This window comes from Lethenteron reissneri, chromosome 23, assembly GCF_015708825.2.
Source record: "Lethenteron reissneri isolate LAM-NWPU_2019-01 chromosome 23, ASM1570882v1, whole genome shotgun sequence".
In the NCBI taxonomy this organism is placed as follows: Eukaryota; Metazoa; Chordata; class Hyperoartia; order Petromyzontiformes; family Petromyzontidae; genus Lethenteron; species Lethenteron reissneri.
The window spans coordinates 5,964,367-5,980,937 of record NC_083801.1 but is presented as its reverse complement, the minus strand read 5'-3'; the positions used below and the strand labels follow the sequence as shown (position 1 = coordinate 5,980,937).

General features: G+C 44.9%; 1 protein-coding gene across 4 annotated transcripts in view; it reads left to right on the top strand.

The window, feature by feature from the left end:
• Positions 1-16,571, top strand: part of XYLB (xylulokinase) — a 145,750-nt gene that overhangs the window by 48,392 nt on the left and 80,787 nt on the right. For all 4 annotated transcript variants that reach the window (XM_061556964.1, XM_061556963.1, XM_061556962.1 and 1 more), the window contains one exon: positions 841-956. In XM_061556964.1, coding sequence (XP_061412948.1) covers positions 841-956 — 116 coding nt within the window. The remainder of the gene's footprint in view (positions 1-840; positions 957-16,571) is intronic.

The window sequence follows — 16,571 nt, the reverse complement described above, 5'->3', positions numbered from 1 at the left end:
CAATCCCTTTATGGATATTTAGAGCAGCAAAGTTTCCAACAATATATAGGGACAAAACTGATTGTTTTGGGAGATACATTTTGAGTGTGCGAGCAACCATCAGCTCTTGCTCTAAAGAGGGCCTCAGTTCCTTTATTTGATTTACTAACACCTTCCATTCATCAATACAATTCACCAGCGAAATAATAGAAAGACAGACTGTCCTTTGTAGATGTAGGGAGGGTAGTGTTTTCATCAATACGGAGTGAATAGTTTATTTTCCACTGGAAAATAACCTTCAATATTTTTAGATGGTGCCCTCTCGGTAGACCATGAAGCAGCAAAGCAACCGGTCAACTGATAAATGACAGGGCTCCATTTGTATTAACATACCACCCATGAAATCCTGAGCATGGAAAAATAATCCTCAACCTTCACATTCTCAAGAGTGACACAAACACTTTGGCCATTTTTAAAGGCGTCACCTTTGCATTTCGCAGAGTACAGACTCTGAGACCCGCTGGTGCCCAGCTCTTTGGTTTTGTACTAGATCCTTTAAGGCTCTGCGGTGATACACAGCTTCACCATGGCAAGAGCTCATTGAAAACAACTATTGGCATTGCACCAATCGTATAATGCTGTTCTACAGTAACATTCAATCATTTAATCAGTTTTTATGTACATTTTTGAGCAGGGCAAAAAATGCGAAATTATTATTAATATTTTTTTCCAGGCAGTTTTAATGACAGTTCATAATCACTTTTTTGGCGGTCTGCACTTGCACCCTATTACTAATGCCAACCGTTATAATTTGCATCACAACAGATGTGGGCCTTGCGTGTCTCCTTGTGGGTCGTGCAGGTGAGCCTGGGGACCAGCGACACGGTTTTCCTGTGGCTGAAAGAGCCACGGCCGGCACTGGAAGGACACGTGTTCTGCAACCCCATCTGCCAGGAAGCCTACATGGCCCTTATCTGGTCAGTGCAGCCCTCGGCTTCAAACAACCCGAGCGTGGAATGCTCCATGGCGCCAGCTGCCCTGCTGAGTTTCAATGCCTTGTTTCGTTGGGGTCGCACCCGGGCTGTTTTGCTGCCATAATGTCACCTGCAGGACATGTGCAGCCTTCTGTGACATCGCCCCCAACATGTCGGAATTAATTCTCCTGTTACTTTTTATTGGTCGTAAAAAGTGTTCGCTTGTTATGAGGGGGATTGACCATAAGTTACATTTTCTTGATTACATTTTTAATTGGTTCAACTTATGGAGGAGATGGGACTGCCTTTATTATTTTTATGTCCAGGCGGCTGAATAAAACTGCACAAACTGATATAGTTTGTACAACATTAATAATTTGTTCCCACAGCTACATGGTAGTTGCTGTAGAGATTTAGCAAAGCATGCCATCTGTTGCAATTTGAGCATTAATTGGAATGGCCATTGGTGGCTTATGACAGCCAATGGATATGATCACCACTTAGTGCTTGTTAGAGCATGGGAACATGTTGATATTTTTGTTTTGAACGAAATGTCACCCAATTAGCCAGGCTTCCTTAGTAAAAAATATATATTTTCAAATACCACTTCTTTGCCTTTGATTTGCATCAAACCCTCCCATATTTTGTGGCCGTTGAGGAGTGGAAGAGTGGCAGCACTGTTGGGAATTGCTCTGTTTTTGTGCCTGCACGCTGCCAGCTCCCGTGCGAGCCCAACCCGTTATGTTGTCCGCACCCTTGCGTGCGTGTGCATCTGTTACAGTTACCGAGATGTGTTGTTGTGTCCCGCTTTACTCTACTGTCCCACTCCCCCTGTTCAACAGTGCCTTCATGGTATTTCCCCATGATTAATTGCTTCCTTTATCCAGGGTTTCCTCCCTTTTCAGCATGGAGGCAGCTCTTTAACCCATCCACTCGAAACTCTTGTCTGCTCTCACTGCTACCAATGGGGCTTCTTGTACCAGAAACATTTGAGTGGCCCAGGTCATTGTTCTTGTCGAATACAATGTCCACAGCAGTCCTTGGCTGTAGAAAAACCACACGGAACTTGTAATGTTGGCTGCGGAGCTGACATTGTGCAGTCGAGAGGAACCTTGAACAATGAGTGAACGGTGCTACTCACCTCCCTGATTATGTTTGAGATTGGAACATTTTCCTAGGCCTTTTCCTGAGACCTGAATATGTTCTAACTATTTTTAACTAACTCTTTTTATATTACCAGAGAAGGCCCATTGACCTATATGGCTCTTTTTCAGAAGTGACCTGGCCACAAATTATAAATGATGACGTCACCCTGCTGCTGCTCTATTTAAGACCGGGAGCAACAGGAGAGCTTCACCATTCTTGCCCGATGAAGCTGATTGTAATTACCAGCCAAACGTCATACCCAAATTAAAAAAATTAACCCGTAAAAACAAAGTTTTTCACTATAAATCCTTTATATGCGTGGCGGCTAGAGTCCTCTCGTCCTCTGGCTTGAGATGGCTGCCACCTATGGGTCAGATGATTGCCTGCCACCATTAAGCAATTGGTAATTAAATATAAACAAAAATTCCTAAAAAGTGTAAAATTTTGGAAAAAAAATTTCACGAAAATAAATTGTCACGCACAACGAGTCTGTGTGCAAAATATCAGCTCGATTGGATCACGGGAAGTGGGTTAAAAAACGACCGAAAGATTTGCACGGTCGTAAGCGCGCAAGCAAGCAAGCAAGTGAACTTAATATAAAGGATTTAATAAGTATAACCCGTAAAAACAAAGTTTTTCACTATAAATCCTTTATATGCGTGGCGGCTAGAATCCTCTCGTCCTCTGGCTTGAGATGGCTGCCACCTATGGGTCAGATGATTGTTTTCCCTAAACAGTGTAACATTTTGGGAATTTTTTTTCACGAACATTAATTGTCTCGCACAACGAGTCTGTGTGGAAAATGTCAGCTCGATTGGATCACGGGAAGTGGGTTAAAAAACGACCGAAAGATTTGCACGGTCGTAAGCAAGCAAGCAAGCACGCAGCAAGCAAGCACGCAAGCAAGCAAGCACGCGAACTTAATATAAAGGATTTAAAAATATATTCGCCTGTGGAGGACGCGGGGATCGATCCCGCGACCTTTGGCATGGGAAGCGAGGGCGCTACCAACTGCGCTACTCCACCACGGCCTGTGGAGGGGTTACGCTCTGGGCTCTTACACTCTGACGTTCAGCCAAAGCCATGAATGCGTTCTATTTGAATATATGTAAAATAAAAAATTTTGGCCTAAAAAGTGTAAAATTTTGGGAATTTTTGTTCACGAACAATAATTGTCTGGCACAACGAGTCTGTGTGGAAAATGTCAGCTCGATTGCATCACGGGAAGTGGGTTAAAAAACGACCGAAAGATTTGCACGGTCCTAAGCAAGCAAGCAAGCACGCAAGCAAGCGAACTTAATATAAAGGATTTAAAAATGCTGTCGATTCTCTCTTCAACACACCGGTGGGCTAGAGAAGTGAATTATTTTGTCCTTTGAAAAACGTGACACGTTTTTTTTACTGTTTGGCCGTATCGGGTGGTGGAGGGTTACGACACATTTATAAATAACGCGATCTGACCCAAAAAACCTATATTATGAAATTATAGTACTCTTTGATTTTTTCGGCAAAGTCACGTAGGTAGAAAATAAAATAAATTAAATCACGACGTTTCGGGCGCAACACAAGCGTCCGTCATCAGGTGGGACAACCACAGCAAGAAACAATTGCTGGGGTCCTGACACCATACCTAATGTCGTACCTATCACTTCAGCAATTGTTTCTTGCTGTGGTTGTCCCACCTGATGACGAGCGCTTGTGTTGCGCCCGAAACGTCGTGATTTAATTAATTTTATTTTATACCTACGTGACTTTACCGAAAGAACCAAAGAGTATGGATCCCTGCAGTCACTAAAAATTAAAATATACACAAATTATAGCTCAACGAAGTGGCTTATGTAGACATTTATAGCAGACAAATAGTCCAGACGAATGTTTCTAAACAAGGCGTGAAAAACCTGATGACCAGGAGAAAAACAACCACATGACACAATGCGTATTCACAGTGCATGATGTGTGTCATATACTCTCAAGAATAATATTTACAAGCCTTGGGGTCCTGACACCATACCTAATGTCGTACCTATAATGTGTGCCCCAGAAATTTTACCAGTTTGTCAGATTTCCAAGCTATCACAGACCACATGCATGCTACTACCAACCTGGAAGTGAGCTTGCCTCCTGCCAATTCTAGAGAAAGGATGATCCATCTTACGTGATAACTATCGTCCTATTGCTCCGACCTCATTACTTTTGCAAAGTGATGGAATCTGTCATCAGTCATCAGAATCTCCATCACTTAGAATCGATAGCACTTCTTGGTGACCATGGCTTGCGGCAAGCCCATTCTAATGGGGATTTCCTAGCTTACGTGACTCACATCTGGATCTCTAGACATTTTGGAGAGTCCACGACCCTTGCTCTTGACATTCATAACGTGATTGTGTCCGGTATCCAACACCACTTGCCAAGGTACCGTCATGTGGGGTCCACACTCATCTGAAGCTTGAGTTTTCTGTTTTTTTTACAGACAACTCAATATATGCAGTTAAAAGCAACCTGTTTGGCACCTTCACCATCAACTGTGCTGTAAGATGCAATTCTGTCACTGGCATCATTCTTCTCTTCACTAGTGACTTCCAACAATATCAACCATTTCTTTGCTGATGGCAGCACTCTTCACTCCATATATCCATTCAAATCATAAGCAGAGATCAGCAGACTCTTCGCTGTCCAAAGTGCTAAAACGTCAAGGACATGGTTACTTTCAACTTGAATAAAACCCAGTCATTGCTAATGTTATAAGGTTGTTAATACCGTGGTTCCTGTGATCGCATTTCAGAATGTTGATCTTATCCGTATTGAATACACCAATCTGCTTAGCATGAGCATTTCACTTGACTTGCTTTAAAACAGTTGCATTGCTAATCTGACTAAAGAGGCATAAAAGCAGCTTGGATTTCTATGTCGTGCCAAATCCTTCTTCAGCTCTAATCAGTCACTAAAACTGTACAGAGGGCAACCCTTGGCAGTGGTACTATACTGGTAGGAACCACCTGGTTCCACCAGCCCACAGGAGATTATTGTGTCCGTCCGTCGTGCATTCACAAATGGGAGGGGTCGGGCTGGGTGGAGAGGGGAGGGTGGGGAGGGGCTGGGTGGGGAGGGTGGAGAGGGGCTGGGTGGGGAGGGGAGGGTGGGGAGGGGCTGGGTGGGGAGGGTGGGGGGTGGGAGGGGTGGGGCTGGGTGGGGAGGGGCTGGTCACCCCGTGGTGCCCTTATAAAACTCAACGTTTAACCTACTCACACTGGCTTGTGCCCGCCCTCACAGTCAGCCATATTTGCAGAATACACCACGCCGCCGTTGCCCCTGGCCTTTGACCGAGCAACCCAACGTTCCTACCAGCTCCCTCCGCAGGAGGAATGTGTTTGGTGTCACATTTGCTGTGGAACTCCTTGTCCTTACGAGGCTCTATTGTGTTCAGCAGACTCTCTCGCCGTCGTTCGGTCACATCCCTGTCACTCTTTTATTGCTTTCTGTCACTTTTCTACGGACAGATTCGTCCATGACTCGTTCTCTCTGGTTGGCGATTTCTTGTAATCCATCATGTGTCCAAACATCATATTGTCTTTCTTCTTTTTTTCTGCACTACTCAACTTTAGATTTCCTATAGACTTTTTTTACCCAAGTTCCTCTAGCCTCAAACGTGTTAGTTATTATCTGCTAGACACACATCAGTGCTCTTAGCTGTTAGCTGAATTGCGTTATAGTATGTGAGGGCAGTGCTCAGCAAATGTGATTTTTTTTCTTCTCAGCAACAAGGGTCTCCTTTAGCTGAGAAAAAAGTCCCTCATTAATGTATATTGTGAAGGGGCAGTTAAACTAAAAAGGCCAATCAATTTTTTTTATTTGACACAATAACTGAGGCAAAAACAAGCATATTCTTTGCACAATTTAGAGACACAGTTATTGTGAAGTCATAAAACACAAGTGTTTCGTTACTCAGAGAAGCAATGGGCAGTGTTAATATATTTTATCGCGTATGGGTCAGCAGTGCAAATACCACATTCCAACGATGGGCACTATTTTATCCACAGCACAACCACTGTCAGATTTCCACAAAGTGGTACTCATGTTATTTACCCTGGAGGGATGACGAGCTGAGCGGACCACGCACTGGCATTTTAACTGACGACCTTCCCATGTTTGAGTCGACTGTTCTGCCATGGTGCTGACCACTACATCGGTGTTCATGGAACCTTTCAACCTTAATTCTACTTCTGCATGGCAATTGCTGAAAGGCTTAACCAAAGCATGTCTTGTGCTGGAAATGGACGGTGAAAACCCTTACTGTCACTCGGATAACTAGCAAGGTGCCACTTTATAGATCAACAAATAAGCGAGTGCCATTCACGTTCCCAAGTCCCCCTCGAGTCGTATCTCGTCTTGGTAGAACAATTCCTATCGCAAATTACACGTTGGATTCAGATTAAATAGTGAAGTGGCGAGCATTATCAAATGACACCTGCTCTCATCAACGCAAACTAAGCTTCAGCTCAATTTCATTTTAATCCAGCTGGTGGTGTAGATTTAGGGCTTGACTGACAGACCAATGGTTTATTGTTCAATTCCCTGTTCAGGCTGACTTTTGCCTATTATATTTGCAGAGTTGATAAACTGAGTATCATTATTGTAAGTGGTTATACCGTGGACCAGTTGTTCTCTGCCATGAGCTTAGGGCCACCAACATAAAGGAACATGGCCTGATAGCTCATGTTCATAGGCAGACTTTTGAATACCACTGTGAGTGAAGACAGAACGTTTGGCAGCACAGGAGTCAGCTTGGGGCATGAGCGAATGGCTGCTTTAAAGGGACCCTCAGGGTTTTGAGGTCACAATGAAGACACATATCCAAACCAGAGGCTACTGGATGCATAATGCCCCAACAACAATGACCTCTAGAGGTCTGAAAATAAAACTGGTGGGTAATCGTTGAAAGTGAGACACTTTTAATATTTCTTGTGGCTACACACCACCCAGCAGGCCACATAAACAATGCTTGTTCAGCAGAGTGCTAGGTCCCTGCAGTCCTCCGAGCCTCGAATCCACATGCGGCTTCTCCTTTAATAATCGGCTGTCTGTGCAGTGCCTGCAGCAGCAACTTTTCACGTAAGAATTAATTCTGGCTGGTACCCAGGGGAGGCTCAAATCCCGTGTCTTCCTCACACCTCCCCGAGGCACAAATTAAATACCCCACGATGTCCACAGAGCCTATTGGGCCCCACTGAGGAGTAGCATGTGCAGAATATTTAATTTGGAATGTACCACTTTTCGTATGTGTGGGGGAGAAGGATGCATTGTGCAATCGGGGTGGCGAGATGTTAGCTCTCTCGCCTCGTATGCAGGAGGTCGTGGACTTCATCCCGTCGCTGATGCCTGTATGTTTGGAGTTTGCGTGTTCTCCCCGTGGTCCCATTAATTTTCTTTGGGTCCTCCAGTTTTTCCCTCCACATTTACAAAAGTCTATTTATAGCATATGGCTACTATAAATTTCCCCATAAGCCACTTCGTTGAGCCATCATTTGTGGCCAAGTCGCTTTTGAAAAAGAGCTATATAGCTCAGTGGGCCTTACCTGTTAAAATAAAATAAATTGTTCATAGTTTAGTTTCGTTTTTAGATTGGAAGCCTTGTGGTAGTCGTGGTAGTTTTGACGTCTCAATTGCAGCGTGCTTTGGGATATTGGTGCTTGGAGAGCATGCTGCTGGTTGACGGAAGGTTAGGAGCTAAATCAAATGTGGTCTTTTCTTTCCCCCTTACTCCAGCTGATATTTAGCCATAGCTTGTCTGATAGTGGAATTATCTTGTTCAAAATCCAAATTCATGTCCAATACATTTATGGTATATATATATTTGTTGTCTTGGTTCTGATTTTAAAAACAAGTTATTGTAATCATGTATTTTTTTCCTTTAAGTTCTGACACAAATGGAATTTTTTGTAAAGTGTATTTTAAGCAAATCTTGTTTCCCTATGATTCTGAAACAACAAATTCTCATGAGAAATTTTGCCACTGAGAATAAGACGTCAGGCAGATATGAATTACAGCTAGTCTCCCAACAGCCAAGAGGTAGCACCATCCGCTAAATCCTCTAATGCTGGCTGTACTCGTAATACTTTCTGTGATTGAACACTGTCAGGGCTCGGCAGCCAAATTAGATAAGCAGACATGGCCCTTTAAACGTGTGGTTAACATAGTATTTCTGCAGTTTAATCTCAACTGCATTTTGCCTCTTCACATTTGAAAACACAGAAAGCACTCAGAGAAATAATAATTGAATTTACAGTGCTGTGCTATCATGAGCATTCACAGGGTCCATTAATTTTTCATTAGCAGCGAGGTAATTGTATTAGCCTGATGTGTTTCATTCCCTGATAATTTCCAACCTGACTGAGACTGCTTCTATCAGCTGTGAACAGCTCCTTTTGCAGTGGTACAAATGTTTAAAATGTGTGTTTGTAGCACTTGCGTTCATTTTAAGAGGGATTTGTTGTTGTTATTTTTTTTGCAATGTTTATACTCTTATATCATGTTGAAGGGATGCGTCGTGAAGTTATTCTCAATAGTCATTCGATTATTTGGTCAAAAGATGTCTAAGAATATTAAGCTAGGGAGAGCAGTGGGGTGACATTCTGTGGAGGAGAAAGTGCTAAGAGGTGTGGAGGGAACGGTTCAGGCAGCTTTCCAAGAGGGAGGAGCCAATAGAGTTGGAAAGAGGTAACCCTAGAAGAGGTCGAAACTGGAGTGGAGCAGATGAAATCAAGTAACAAGGAAGAAGAAATACGTGGTATTATTGTTGAAATACTGAGAGATGGGAGGAAACCATACAATGTTGGAGGAGTTGCTGCCTGGAATAGAGACTAGGTTGCCACAGGGCTGTAAGAAAGCACTTATCTTAACCCCTCCATACGAAGGGGGATAGATATGACTCAAGTAAAGATAAGTCTACTGAGAATTCCAGGAAAGGTATTTCCCTAAATATTGCTTGATAAAATAAAGAATTGAATATAAAAAAAAAATCCGCTTCACGACAAATCAGTGTAAGGGGCTGTAATGATCACATCTGTATGGGAAGACAATTGTGGCACTGAGCAATTCATAGATAGGAAAGGTTTCTAAGCCAGCAGCCGGTATTTTCATAGTACAATCACTGTTCGTTTCTCACAAAGTGGTACCTATTTATATATCCGTGAAGGATGATGGGCCGAATCAACCTCCAACTGGGATTTTGAGTCTCGTACTTTCGCTCAGCACCAGATACCTCCTTGCAAGTCTGTCATATGATTCCATTGAGTCAAACTACCACAGTTAAGACTTGTGTTCAGCATACAAACGATGCCACTCGGGGCCATTTAATGTCTACACCAGGGGTTAGCAACCATAATTACAAGAAGAGCCATGTTTTTCAACTTTTCAAGAGCCACAATGCATGTGAATATGAGAAAGTCGTCCTTCATTTATAACGTGATGAAGCAATCCTTATATAGCCACGTGCAGTTCCGGACCCACAGGTTTCCGACCCATGGACTTCCATGGTAAGCTGGATTTCCATGGGCCATAGTAAACTCATAGCTGTCAATCCATACGGTTTACCCCGTATTCTTGTACAGGGAAATTGAGTTTTCCGGTCCATACGATGTACAGCCGTTTCAATACGGGCACGTTTTTTTTTAAAGACGTCTATTTATATTCTTTGGGTCTTTCAGAAAAGCCACGTAGATAGAAAAATAATAAAAATGATAAAAAATAATAACAATTTCACGACGATTCGATCGCAACACAAGCAATCATCATCAGGTGAGAGCTGCTGAGGCAGGAAAAAATATATATTTGGCGGGAGCGCTGCTAAGGCAAGATTTAGATGTCTATTTGTTTGTGTTTCTCCCTTGTGATAGGACTTTGTAGGATGAACTTTTAGATTTATAAGGGCATGGGTTGACCAATAGGGTCTGAATTGGTCTGTAATAAGGTAGGCACTGAAAAGGGGTTGACAGGTATGTAAACTGGACTCCCACGGTGAACTGGACTTCAATGGTGAACGAATTTGGTAAAAAAAAAAAACTAAATATTTCAGAAGTCACATTGCAGTCCTTAAAGAGCTGCATGCGGCTCCGGAGCTGTAGGTTGCCAACTCCTGGTCTATGCGAACCATCTGTATAATTAAACCAGAAAGTATTCCAGTTGTCAAAAAATACAGAATCGTTTCATTTCACTCGCGAAATATATTGTATTCAATGAGCAAGATGCCTTCTGTGGGCTCACAGAGGCCACAGGTTAAAGAGAGGCTGAAGTCAAGAAATATAAAACGATACAATGTTAACACATTCCTGCGGAGGGAGCTGGTAGGAACGTTGGGTTGCTCGGTCAATGGCCAGGGTCAACGGCGGCGTGGTGTATTCCGCAAATATGGTCGACTGTGAGGGCGGGCACAAGCCGGCGTGAGTAGGTTAAATGTTGAGTTTTGTAAGGGCACCACGGGGTGACCAGCCCCTCCCCACCTAGCCCCACCTTCCCCACCCAGCCCCTCCCCACACAGCCCCTCCCCACCCAGCCCCTGGTGGTTCCTAGCAGTAAAAGGAGTCACTCAGCTCATTGAGCTCTCTCCAACGATGGAGTAAAGGCCAGGCAGAGTCACACTACTCCTACAGGTAACTTCAACAACACAGCCTTTCCGCCTTGCTTAATAAATATTCGTGCTTCACTTCTGGGCCAGCTGTGTTGTTGATATAGGGATTCGTGACGTTTACGTGATCTGCAGTGCTTTTCAATTTTTCTGAGAGTTGCCACGCGATAGTTTGTTAAATAGCAATAAAATATTTAATTTTCCATTAGGCGCTCAAGGTCAGAGTAAAGAAGTCATCACAGCCACTGCCAGTGATGCCAACATAAAATCCTGAAATGATTGCACAGTGGACATGTCTGACCTCCAAAGTCCACGGTAGCTTTGTTGCGCATTCCAGCGCCTGTCTCGATAGCCTGTCCCCCTCCTCCATCCTGCAAGAATGCCCCACTCATTGCAACATCCTCTCCCTAACAACTTCAGTGCTTTCCTGTAACAATATGTTTCGAACTACCAAGTCGCTTACCCTATAATGGCATAAATGTTCTAGCATCTGCCACATTCTCACCTCTGTTCAAATGGCCAGAGGTTTCTTTGCCAGTTGTTTTGTAAAAGTCCGAGTGTGGATGGATGTTCACAATGAGAAATGTTTCCTCAAGGGAAAATGTCAAAACTGGGTGGTTTTTAACTTTTGCCGACAAAACTGGATCCCAAATGTCAAAACTGGGTGCACCCTGGGTGGCCAAAAACTTGAGTTTTGGACACTCAGGGTGCACCCAGTTTTGACATTTGTCAAATACACTTGATAATTGTATACTAGCACAGTGTGCCAGCACCCCATTCATCCAAACACTTGGTATTTGTATACTGGCACACTGTGCCAGCACCCCATTCATCTAAACACTTGGTATTAGTATGCTGGCACAGTGTGCCAGCACCATATAACTACACACACTTGATATTTGTACGCTGGCACAGTGTGCCAGCACCCCAACGACCAACATTTCCAGCTACGGCTCGGACTCGGAAGTGAGCTCGGGGTGGGCTTGCGACCAGGCGGGCGCACTGCCACCTTGCGTGATGACCTAGACTAGTGACTCGCGTCAATACCAAACTTTTGGATTGTTGGTTGATGCTACGCGCTACTGTACACCCTTAAATTTGCCATGCATTCGACCATAGCCCGCCAAACGACCAAGCACAGAGACAAAGGCGACGTCCTTGGGAGATGGACCAGCCTGCTTGACGCTCCTAACCATGGTCCCAATGGTGCGGAACAAACCAACGAATGCGCATCTCGTTGATTGGTCAATCCTTTGGCCCACCGTTACGGTGATTGGCGGAAATATTGTGTGAAAAATCTAATTGCTGGCAATGAAAATAGACATATTGTCTCGTGAAAAATTGAAAGTAGACGTAGAAACGTGATTTTTCACAAGCATTTTTCACGAAACAGGTGGAGGAGCGGCTCACATTCGAATGGCAACCCTCCACCCCAAGAAGACTTTTACCACGCGCCGCGAGGCCATCCACGGCATCCAAGACTTTGCTTTGCAACAAGGCAAGCGCGCGGTCCTTGACCTCAAGCGAAGCGGCGGACGGCACGTTGCCATCGTCTGCTCTAGTTCAACACCTTGTTCCTTCAAGGTGAAGCTGACGAAGCTCACGGGGGAACGACGCGGCTTCCGCGTCTCGGCGCTGTGCACGGATCACCACGGCTGCACGGGCACTACCAAGATCACGCAGCGCCAAGTGGAGGCGAACACGACAGCCCGTTCGGCCTTTTGCGCCAACCCCCGTACCTCCGCACCGACTGTCATTGCCCAGGTCGCCGACGTTGCTCGCGTCATTGTCCCGACCCGGATGATGTACCGCGCCAAGGACACGTGCATCGCGGCGAACGAGAGTGCGGCCCATGCAGGCTTCGAGTTCATCAACTCGCTGGTGGAGACGTTCGGCAAGCTCAACGCGACGACCTGCAGTGTGCGAGAAGACGCGGGCATCTTCTGGGGTGCGTTCATCTGCAACCCGATCGCACGCTCGTTGCAGCCAAGTCTTCAACGCGTCGTCGGCATCGATGGGTCGCACATGAAGGCGCGCGCCTACAACGGAACCATGCTCGTCCTCGTTGGGCGCGACGGCAACAACCGCAACGTCCTTCTCGCCGTGGCGCTGGTGCTGTCCGAGACGGCAGCGGCCTACGACTGGTTTCTCAACTGCTGCACGACCAACGACATCGAGCTCGACGGCACGCCGGTCTTCTGCGATCGTGGCACGGGCATCCTAGCCTCCGACTGGAAGGACCTCATGCTCATCCACTGCACGTGGCATTTGATCTGCAACGGCGTGGACAACATCGACTCCGCGTTCACGCCCGACCTCCAAGGCATCATCTACGATGCCCAAGGGTGCGCCTCCCAGGCCGCGTTCCGCAGCTCCTTGGGCTGCTTGGGCGTAGCTCTGCCTGCGGCGGCCACGTACTACAACAAGATCGACCCCCACACGTGGGCGCTCTACCCGCACCTGCACACGACGCCATTGTACGGCTGGCGCACGACGAACTTTGTGGAGTCCACGAACAGCAAGGCCCTGCCGGCTCGCGAGATGGACCCCTTCCACTTCCTCATGCACCACATGGAAGACATGATGACGACGGCCTTTGCCCACCGCAGCGACGCCGAGAAGTGGGCCGCTCAAGGGCGTGTCATTACGCCGTACGCTCAAGGACTCATCGACGCTCAGCAGGCGTTGGCCCCGAGGTACAAGGTCTACGAGAGTACCTCGACGCGTGCATACGTCAAGGATCCAGACGCCTACGCCTCTGCCAAGCGCCGAGTCGATCTCAGCTCTCGGTCGTGCACGTGCGGGTACATGAAGCAGATGGGCTTGCCGTGTCGGCACTACATTCGTGCCCTCATGGCGTTTGGGCGGATGCCCGAGCTCTACGACGCATGTGCGGTGTGTTACCAAGTCTCTGCCATCAACACGACATGGACCTCGGTTGCCGGTATCGAGCTGCCCATTGCCGAGGAGCTGCAACGCGACAACACCATGATGCCACCTCCTCGCCAGAAGAAGGCTGGCCGCCCGAAGAAGCGTCGGATTCGCAACCGTGGCGAAGGTGGCCCATTGGGCCTCACGCGGTGCTCCTTCTGTCGCGCCAAGGGCCACAACAAGCGCTCTTGCCCGTCGAAGTAGTTATATATATGTAACAAACATGTTTTGTTCTAAGTGTGCAGCACCATACTTCTCGACGCAAACACTATCTACCGTTATTCTTAGGTTTTTTCGGTAAAGTCACGTAGGTAAAACATCAAAATTAATAAAAATAAAATAAAATAAAGATCACGACGTTTCGGAGGCAACACACATACGTCGTGATCTTTATTTTATTTTATTTTTATTAATTTTGATGTTTTACCTACGTGACTTTACCGAAAAAAACTAAGAATATGAATCATTGCAGTCACGAAAGCTTCAAATCTAGAACTATCTACCGTTGTTCTACTGTAGTAGGTGTAGCATGCAAGCTGGCACACTGTACCAGTATACAAATGGCAAGTTCGTGTATGTTCGCGAGCTGAAAGTGTTACTGTAGTTGCAAGCTGGCACACTGTGCCAGTATACAAACGGCAAGTAAGCGAGCTGGCACACTGTGCCAGTATGCAAACGGGAAGTTTGTGGTGCAAGGTATGGAACATGAGCCACGAGAAACATCATTTGGAACGCTCTAAATCTGTGGCGACATATGGATGAATAACGCAAGGACCTAAACGTGTACAAAATGATACATTAAATCGTACACCTTCTTCACCCAGTTTTGACATTTGTCCACATTGAACATCACCCAGTTTTGTCATATCAAAAAGCACCACCCTGTTTTGCCTGTCGTTTTCCAAGACCACCCAGTTTTGACATTTGGGATCCAGTTTTGTCGGCAAAAGTTAAAAACCACCCAGTTTTGACATTTTCCCGTTTCCTCAAGTGTTTGATGCCCCTGGATTTACAATTCTGACTGCCTCGCTGGGCTTCCAGTAAAGAGCTTTGCTCTGGTAATGGGATCTGTCATTACTGTAGTTTTAAGAATGTCTGCCACGTCTCCACCAAGTGTTTTATTTTATTCTGCCCCGGCTCTACGAGATCTCCCAGTGAGAAGTTTGTCCTCCCAAAGCAGTGTTTATCTCACAGCCACGATTTTTTGTTTTGTCGTGAATATGCTCCTTACGTCAATAAAAGCCATTCCATTGTTTAACATTTGCACCCAACACAACGTTTCATTTTAGCCTTTAAATAGGAAGTTTACTCTGCACATTAAAAAAGAAAACATCTTGCCAACTATTACACTCATAGCAAACCATTTAGCGTTGTCCAATAAAATAGAACTTGACATGTAATTCTGTGATTGTCACACATAAATGAGTGGAAATGTATTAGGTCTTCCAGTGGCCATTCCAGGTCCCTAATAACCAGCTCCCAGAAGCCAGTGACTGTTCTATTAAAATCCTTTGATACATTTTTGTATTAGAAGGCAGTTTTCATCAAACAGTGTGCAACTTTTCTTCCAGCTCTATAAATCTATACTTGGAAATCTACGCTCACATTTGTTAAATGAAAAGTCATAGTTCCCCACCATCTTCAGGGGTGACCTCAAGCCACTGGTGGAAATTGAACATCTCTTGGACTAATCCCTCCATCGGAATACAATCGGTGACTTCCCGCACATTGGTACTCATTTTATCTATTGCAGCGGGATGATGGAAGATTCTCTCAATGCCATTTGAACTCCCACGATTTCCATTGTGCATTGAGCATTCTGTGATATATCCTTATAAGAAGCATAATAACAATATAACAATGAGCATTGTTGTGGAAAATATAAAAAAACTAATAAGCAATGTGCCTGTTTCACATCTCTGTCCTGCCACATAAAAAATACAAGTATACGTTTAGCTCTGTGATGATGTGGTCTCATAATTAATTATAAGCAGCCAATTGTGATGCTTTAACACTTCAGAACTCTCATTTCACAAACCTAATGATTGGTCAACTCGGCCCACTCTTCCTACAGGATCAATCAAATGAGTTTCACTTTCAAGACCATCAAGACTGATTGTTCTTTGCGGAGTTTGGTCTTTGCCAAGAAACCGTGGAATTCTATCACCGGCTCAGGGCTGCCAACAGCGATGCGTCTGAATGCATGTTAGTGCTGGGAGACACATCAACGTTATTTTACTTCAACGCTGCAGCATGTGCGTCTACGTTCATTTACCTTGCATTTCCAAATTACAAAGCGCATTCGGGCGACTCCACTTCTAACAGCATGTGATGCAATGATACCCCAGATATGAAAGCATTTTTGTTTCCCAAATATTTGTCAGTGTTTGATTTATATTCCGAAACTAACGATATGATTTAGCATAGCCTGCTTATGATGATTCACATTAAGTGAATAATGTAGTTGCAGGACCATTTTAACAATATGTGGATGACCAAAGATTATTCATAATCAACGTTTTTGGGTTTAGATCGCGTTTATTTATAAATGTGTCGTAACCCTCCACCACCCGACACGGCCAATCAGTAAAAATGTGTCACGTTGACAAAGACAAATAGTTCACTGCTTTAGCCCACCGGTGTGTTGAAGCCACAACATTTACACACCGGTGGGCTAAAGCAGTGAACTATTTGTCTTTGTCAACGTGACACATTTTTACTGATTGGCCGTGTCGGGTGGTGGAGGGTTACGACACATTTATAAATAAACGCGATCTAAACCCAAAAACGTTGATTATGAATAACATTGGTCGCGAAAGCCTACGTGTTAAACTGACCAAAGGTTACTATGGCTAACAAATGGATTTTAAAAGAATATCAAATAAAATACGTTAGAGCTGGGATAATTAGTTGATTAAGTC